At 37.7% G+C, this 8,899-nt stretch overlaps 1 protein-coding gene and 1 long non-coding RNA gene across 2 annotated transcripts in view; both read left to right on the forward strand.

Moving 5' to 3' along the window:
• The window catches only part of LOC133516684 (ubiquitin carboxyl-terminal hydrolase 35-like), a 40,158-nt gene that overhangs the window by 18,463 nt on the left and 12,796 nt on the right, over positions 1-8,899 (forward strand). The window contains exons 9-11 of the mRNA XM_061849708.1: positions 799-924; positions 2,056-2,126; positions 8,458-8,851. Of these exons, the coding sequence (XP_061705692.1) occupies positions 799-924; positions 2,056-2,126; positions 8,458-8,851 (591 nt within the window). The remainder of the gene's footprint in view (positions 1-798; positions 925-2,055; positions 2,127-8,457; positions 8,852-8,899) is intronic.
• Positions 4,428-5,246, forward strand: LOC133516691 (uncharacterized). The gene is made up of 3 exons (XR_009799256.1): positions 4,428-4,683; positions 4,797-4,929; positions 5,026-5,246. It is a non-coding gene; the product is annotated as an uncharacterized LOC133516691 (long non-coding RNA).

Consider the following 8,899-nt stretch of genomic DNA (forward strand, 5'->3'; position numbering starts at 1 on the left):
GGGAAGATTTCATGGCTTGGCTAACAAATTGGCAGTATGTTCTTGGGCTTTATGCATTTGTCGTTGGTAGCTATCATACAAACAAATATTTTGCATTTCATATGCTAGATTCTCTCGAAGCCCGTTGCAGCTGATTTTAGGATGCCATACATTACGTTTTGGCAATTTTATCGTATCTGGGCCTTGATGCAAATAATTTTGAGCCCCGTCTACGCTAAGTTTGCGCCATATTTGACGTTGCCGTGAAGTGTTAACGTTGGCGGGCTACCAGGGCGAACATGGGCTAGCTAAGGCCAACTGTTTCTGTGCGTAGTAAAAGCACCATCAACATGTCTTTAATATAGGTAAGTATGTATATCGTCATTTTTCTATCCACAATACATCCGTATTACGCTTATCAAGGGAATGCATTGATTGTGTAAGATCAAAATGAGATCATGAGATTTATTATTTTATCCGCCGCCTACAACCACAATGTCATCATCTTCCTAATTATAATAAAGGCCCGTGGTCTGCTAGGCTACCTGGTTTTAACAAAAATGATTTTTTTAAAGCTACTGACTTTTTTCCTTCTATCTCAGAGAGTCCGGTTTCGAAATAAATACTCGTAGATATAGACTGGTGTACGAGTCTTCCATCGCTAAATATCGCTACGTCAGAAGCACCATCTCCCTGAAAATTATACGTGCGTCTTGCCATTTAAGTTTTACGCTTTACTATTGTTTAAGTTTTACTATTGTTATACAAAACGCCGTATTTTAATGAAATGATTATGTATTAAGTTCTATTTTGCATCAGGTACCTATTCGAGTTGCTGCAGTCTCACGAGCACGGGTCAGACCGCAACTTCGACTACACGCGGCCGCCCATCATCGTCGGCCGCAGAGCCCTCCCACACGGTCCGCATTCACCACCACACTCTAGGTAACTGGAACACACAACACTACTAATATCTAAAAAACAGGCAAGGCGTCAGTACAAATATTTTTGAAATAACTCGTGAGTGCAATACGTCATATCCTGGATGATTTTGGGGTCGTGATCTTGAAATTCAAAAATGTATTAAGATAGTTACCACCAAATTGCGAAATAATACATATGTATTAGATACCTTGAGAGCCCTAAGTAGACGAAACGTATAAAAAAATAAAATAAAATTTAAACTTTTTTCCACAAACAATTACAAGGAAATATATACTTAGTACTAATATCACATTTTAAAGATTATCTTGACTAAGGAACTGGGGATGCAACCCCTGTTTATATTAACAAATTAAAAAATTAAATGTTAGTGAGTCTTTTCACATTTATATCAATCAGTGTTTTTTTAACAATAGTTTTAGTATTATTTGGTTTATTAATTATGTTATGTATGTATGTATGGATCCAGGAGTATATTTTTCTCACAATTTTCATATCGCTTTCATCATTCTAATGGGAGACATTGTTCAGTATAATCAAAGATACATTGATTGAGTAAGATGTGTAAAATCTAAGACAATTTCGTGCTTCGAATTTGATAGATAAACGAGATGGCATTGTATAGCTCCACACATTTTGCGGTAACTGATTGTCAAAAGTTGACAATTGACAATTCAGTGACCGAAAAACATATGGTGCAGTACAACGCCCCCTATTTTGGATGTCAAACTAAGGAGCACGTTTTTTTCTTAGACTGTACCTCTATTACAATCAATTCCCTTTGGTATAACTTTCTTATTCATTTTTGGCATTCAAGATCAAAGAGTAAAGTAAGTATCACCTGACCAGTAATATACGACGCGCCGCCACGCGCCATATTGCGGAATTTAATTGGAACTAAATTTTTCATACTCAACTGAACTGTCACCCTATACATGAGAATAACAGCGCCCTCTTGACAATGATCATATATTTCTGGTCGGGCTTTTTATAATTCGAGATCACGACCCAAAAAAAAAGTACTGTAAAGGTTGGTCTACATGATGGCTCATGATGACCGAGTAAACGAGGAGGAAACGAATAAACTTGCAGTTGTATTGTTTAAGGTCTAAGAAATTAACGCATTTCTTACAGTGACGGTGAACATTCAGAACCGGGCCCGAACCGCCGGTCCGTGTCGCCGCGGCCCGGGAGCAGCGCAGCCGGTCAGTTTATCGACTTCGTAGACATAGACACTGACTTAGACATGTTTTATTTGTCTCAAAAAGATACAGAGAAAAACACATTCCTAAGTTTCTTTGAAACTCGCAATGCCTGCTAATATTTTATGAAACTACAGGTACATATAGTAAGACAGGTCAAATAGATGAGTTGCGTGCTTTTCCGTGTAAGCCGAAGCCATAGGCGAAGGCAAACATCGCTAAAGAATACCCCACGACACGAGCATTTTCGACTCAATATACAACTTGGCATTCAATATTTTTACTTTCTTACAAAAAACCAAAATATAACAATACCACAAGATGTTTGAGTCATCTGTACTGGACAATCTGATCATATAAACAACATAACATTTAAAACCTTCGCGTTTTGAACACATATTAATATTTAGTTTTATCAGGTCTAACGCGAATTAACTTTGTCACCTTTATTTCTGCTGTATATACCGCGTGGGACCTGTTACAGCACGGCTAGCACATGACGGGCGCGAAAGTCGACAGGCGAGAAAATGCCGCGACATAGAGCTTTCTCGCGAATCGGTAGCATAAGACGCGCGCGACAACCCGCTGTCTCGCGGACAAATGTCAAAGCGACATAATTTTGTCGTTTGACAGTTCCACGCGGGATACTCTCGAAACTCGTAGCACAAGTGCACTATGGGAGAGAAAATATCCCGCGTTTCAACGTCAAAAGGAGAGAAACTGTCTTCGAGGCTAGAGGGTCGCGAGAAGTATATTTTGTCGAAGTTTTGTTGACTTTGGTCCTAAAAGAAAGTTAATTTTCTATATTTTGTATTTATTTCATACTACAGCAATTTTCTGTGTAATTTTAATATGAATCCTGAGTTTTATGATTTGTCCGTTAGCTAGGTAGGTAAGGTGTAGGTACGTGGTATTGCTTTATAACATACCTATTAAGATACCTATATCTATATCATGCCGGTAATAACAAAATGATTGTATTTTTTCACATTTACTTGTTTGTTCTTTTAAGTTAAATGAAAACCCGACAGAAAAATTAAAAGCCTAAGATTGTGCCGCTACATCAACAAAGCAAACAGTTAGATGGCGAATTGACTGGAGGGTGATTAATAGAAATTACTTTGTGGAAATCCGTATTAATTGATACAAAAATATTACTTCGCTAATCCACGAAATAATTAAGTGCTAGTCAATCAGTGCTAACCCGTTACACTTACACGCGTATTTTTACAGTCAATGCATGCAACCTACCACCTAAAAAATATATACGCAAATAGTTAAATAAACCACCACCTAAGTACAAAAACTCGTCACGTGCTTCAATTGATTGTGGGATATAAACCGCGGTCTTGGGGTTTAATTATAGGTATATCCGGGTACTAATGATTTATAATATGTGTACAAAAACGCACCACCTAGAGAGGATGGGAGAGGATCGTGCTGTGAGAAGAGTGTATGTGGTGCACCCGGGTGGAAAACGTCCGTCTGGGCGTCCCAGATACCGCTGGAGTGACGAAGTCCTAAAAGACCTGTTCGCCCTCGGAATACCCAACTGGCGTGAAGTGGCGCAGGATAGGGCAGAGTGGCGCTCTCTTGCGTCAGAGGCCAAGATCTTGTTTGGGTCACTGAGCGAGTGAAGTAGTAGTAGTACAAAAACTCAATGTATTTTAAAACTTTGGAGAAAGCCTTCAGATTGGGTAAGGTAACCTACGCCTACTGTACTTAGGTACCTATTACTTACCCTAAGTAGGTGTCTAAGTACACTTTTGTTACTGTATGCATTATTTTATTATACGCAGATAATAAAATAATGCAAAATAATGAATCTGGCAGCCCAACTCAACGTCCACCTTACAAAAGGCCACGGCCGTAATACGAGTATTCTGTAGTTACCACCCTAGTGTACGATTCCCACCGACTACCGACTGGCTGGAGTCAGGCCGCACCGGAGCGCATTTTTAATGTGCCTATATATTATATATCGCAGAAGCGATAGAATCCGTCCGGAGGCGTCTCCGCGTCCGCGAGCAGCCGACCGGCTTGCGGCCACATAAATGAGAAATGCGATCCGACTCCGCCCGTTCGGTGGGAGTCGTAGTAGTCGTACTTAAATCTAAATATCTAAAAGAGGTCAGAGTAAATAAAATAACTTAATGTTTTTGTGTATTTGCAATATGAGACAACTTAAAAAACTAACGCTGCATCCATAGATCGCTAAAATACAAAACACGCAAAAATAACTCATTGTTTTTAACATTCGAGTGTCGTTGTATGGAGTAGGTTCCCAACTTGAGCCCTTCTATAGTTGGTCAAGCAAATCTTGTCAGTAGAAAAACGCGGCAAATTTGAAAAATCGCGGGCTAGCAACACTGTGTTCGAATAATTCCAAAATCGCGTGTAATCTGTGTTTTATCTGTAGAATGTGGATCGTCCATCTTGTTTGTTTACATTCCGAATCGGTGCTAATTCAAGAGAAATTTCTGCTCCCAGCATTAAAATAAATATCAATATATTAAATAATATTGTGCATGACCATAAGCAAAGTCAAGATGCCTACAATGTAAGTAAAATCATGCTCGTTGATCTTAACCATTAGAAAATTTTGAGGTTATGATAATTACTTCAAGATCCCGGAGAATTTTTAAGATAATGTGCAGTTTTTTTCTGTTTCAGGGTTAAAAGGCTTAAATAAAGATAAAACGTATGCCTAAATATATCCAATAAGACCACGAATTGTGCCCTCGAAACCGCAACTGATTCGATTGTTCCCAATATCAACAGACGAAGTCCTCAAATATTTTCAAAGGTAACTTTTTTAAACAATCTTAAGACGTTTAAGAACCTTGATTATACCTACTTTTTTTCGCAACATCTACCTAATACTTCCATATGTTTGTTGCAGGATTAAAACTCGCCCAATATAAGGCGTTCGTAAAAGTTTCTCTTCATACAAAACTTACCTACGGCGGTTTACGTACATACGTGTACAACGCAAACAAGACGAAAAATAAACTTGTTAATTAAAAAAACTAAAAAAATTGGGACAATAGTTTAGATTATTATTGTAAAAGTTGTCCGTTTGTTAATCATCACGAAAATATATTATTTAGGCTGATTTGTTTCATGCACTCAACTATTGCACATGTATACCTATGGAAAATCCTAGTTTATACTTTCTGAAGTCGGTATATTTACGAGAAGTTTTAAGTTGCTTTACCTGTTTGTTCAATAAATTAAAATAATTTATTCAGTGTGCATAATTTTAGAAAAATATTTTAACATTTAAATCATACCTTCTTTTATCCAGAAACAATATAACTCCATATTACTCACATGAGTGGAAGTTGTTAAGTTTCCATTGTCAAGGTATCTTTTATTAATATTTTGAGTACCTGAAATTGTGTCAGTTCCTGACAAGTCTTGAATAGACTAATGTGAAAGTTTATAAAATTTCCAGCATTCTCCTGATATCTAAATGACTTTTTTAAATATCTACATATAAAATATGATCTAGCCAATACATGTAAATATCTAACATTTTTAGCCTGTATAAAAACAGTAGTGTGAGCAAAACCTTACCAAGCTAGCATGTAAGAGTGGTCTCAGAGATATTGGAATATCTCTGTACTATAAATTAGGCAAATTGCTTTAGACTAAGTTTTATGTGTAACTACTACTATAAGAATACATTTTGAAACTTGGAATGGAAACTTTAAACTTGAAATTACAAATTTTCAAACAGATCTGTTTTATGCTTAAGATGCAATAAGTGACTAGGTACAAAGTATTCTGATGCTTGGTTGGAGTGGACCAGTAACATTGGTAACTTAATGATATTTTTTCAATGAATGGCCTGAATTAAGTGTAAGTAAGCTAAAGTGACCCGTATCTTAATTGCCTTGAAATTAAATGAACACCAAAATATCTGCAGTTGCGTTTTATTTATTTTTAATCTGTATATTTATATAAATATATTGTAAAACCATTTCAAAATTACACTGGTATGTGAATGTGACATTGTTCAAGAGAAATACACTAATTTACAATTAACAAGTGGCATAATTATTTTCTTTGGGCTTCTTCAGTTTCTGAACTGATGTTAAAAACAGCTTTCTACCGTGGTGCTCATGTTCTCTTTGCTCCCTATTTGTCTTCTAAGTTTGCTAAAACAGAATAAAACCATATCAAAATGATGTAAATAGTCCAGATATTTGATATTTAATAAGCCCTGCAATTGTGACAAGAATAGTTACAGTGATACCCTACCAGGGCTACCGCTGCCAGTGATGGCTCAGGGGTTACTTACCTAGGTTTTAATATTTACCTATATAAAACAATGGATTGTTTTATTCTAGTTAAATTCAGTAGTATAGGTACCTACTAACAGCTCGTTTGGTAAAAAGTACTCAAGTGCAAATGCCTTAACCTTTACATTTATTTAGCTATGACATCTTCATGTTTAAGTTGAATATATATGTAGCAGATCTGCTCCTAAGCATACCAAAGGTTAAGAATGCGAGCGCTCGCCTTTTGCGTCCACCTTTTACTAAGCATACAAACCTTTATTTTAATTCAATCTATTGATATATTTTTCGATTGTACCTACCTAAATATGTCTAATTAGCTTTTGAAGGTTGCATAAAGGAGCATTTGTATTGCATTTTATCGTGATATATCTTTAATATTGAATTCCAACCGAGAAATCTGATAATATATTAAAATCCAGCTACCTGCGGAAGCAATGACTTGATTCAAACATTATTTTCTCCAGCATAGTCCGTTTGCAAATAGGTATTTTTTGATCTCGTTTATCATATTGATTGACATCGTTTTTACTCCAGTTTAAATTGTCCCTCTTATAATAATAACAATTTCCAAATGCTTCAATAAACCGCGAGCGGCAATTTTAGTTGACGTACGAAGAGCGCGCTCAGCGGAAAAAAATACGTTTCGGTTCGATGTACATTGCTGCTTTTCTTAGCGCAATACTGCTCTGTGAGTGTTGCCATACTTCAGTTTGCTTTACATTGCTACTGACAGACTTTGCTTGACAGACTATATGTCCTCCGTGGCAGGATGGCTGCGCCCAGCAGCAGCATGCTTAGGTATAGGCGCCGTGTTTGATGACAAACTTGTGCATGTCATCAATCTATCTTCAAAGCCAGCGGTGCAGCAACTAGCCAGCCACAAGGAAGATATGTTGGGGATTATCATGAGATCTTCAGTCTTCTTCGTAAAGATGGTAGCTTATTAGCCAACACTTTCGGGTAATCTCAATTATCTTAAAAAAACACCAATCATTCGTAAGGAGTGGTATTTAATTATTAGGTAGGTAATTATCTTTAGATATAATAATGTACTCCAACTTGTAACGACAAAGCGAATCAAATTATGATTGACACATTGACATTTCCGACTTCAAAATAATATTTGCTATTTCTTTAATCTTAATACTGCGAGAAGGAGACAAAGTTATCGTGACTAGGAACGCTCCGTTTCTAAAGCTGACTATTCATTATTTTTCCGATTATGTTAGTACCGATTCAGTGTTGCCACGAAAGAAAAGTTTGTTCCAAGTATAAATGGCCACACTGGCTAAGTCGCGCGCGGGATGGCTCTCTCGCGTGGAATTCTTTTCTCGATCAGCCAACTTATGCTACCAAAATCGAGAAACTGACAGGTCGAGATAGAAATTTGTGACACGCGACTGTTGTTTCTCGCGGCGCGAGTTATCCCGCGTGTAATCATGTGCTAGCCGTGCAGAAGCAATAAATTAAACAGGCTGTACTCCCCAGACTTAAAAAAAACTTGTGTTTTTATTTTTAGTACATTTTAAAGTTTATTCTAAGACGCAATGTATTGTGAATTATGTTATGTTTGAAGCGTGAAAAGCAACGTCAAGTACTCTGATGATAGTGTACATTGAACATAATTTTAATACTGAACCCTTATGGATTCGTCTGTCTGTCCGTCCGTATGTCACAGCCACTTTTTTCCGTAACTATAAGAACTATACTGTTGAAACTTGGTAAGTAGATGTATTCTGTGAACTGCGTTAAGATTTTCACACAAAAATAGAAAAAAAAAATTTTTTTGGGGGTTCCCCATACTTAGAACTGAAACTCAATTTTTTTTCATGAAACCTATACGTGTAGGGTAGCTATGAATAGGTCTTCAAATAACAAACGTTATCGTTTGAGGAGTACAATCTATGTCCTGATTATTTGCTCATGTTTCAGGAGACACCTGGTATACAAGCACCACCGATTAGTCTATCTAAATTTATGCATTTTTCAATAAAATAATGATTTTTATTTGTTTCTCCCCGTTTCAGGTTCCAGCTCAGGTCTCAAACGGCATGGCGACCCCGAAACGCACTTGCCTCTGAAGAAGCGCTTGCGCATGACCGAGTCGGCGTTCCTGCGGCGGGACTCGTTCATCGACAGCATGTTCGGTGGCGTGCTGCTTACGCGCGTCGAGTGCACCGAGTGCCACTCGTCCTCGCTGTCCCGCGACGTGTTCCGGGACCTGCAGCTGGCGTTCCCCGAGAAGCTAGAAGGCACCCAGCACAGCGTGCAGAGCTTGCTAGAGTTCTACTGCTCCAAGGAGCGCTTGTCCGGCGACAATAGATACGAGTGCCGCGACTGTGGGGGCCTGCGCGATGCCGAGAGGAGCGTGCTAATCGAAACTACGCCCAAGTTTCTCATTCTGGTGCTAAAGAATTTCAAGTAAGTATACACAAATACGTCATGTTGCATTTGTAAAAAACAATGTTT

The sequence above is a fragment of the Cydia pomonella genome, chromosome 1 (assembly GCF_033807575.1).
Source record: "Cydia pomonella isolate Wapato2018A chromosome 1, ilCydPomo1, whole genome shotgun sequence".
NCBI classification, from domain to species: Eukaryota; Metazoa; Arthropoda; class Insecta; order Lepidoptera; family Tortricidae; genus Cydia; species Cydia pomonella.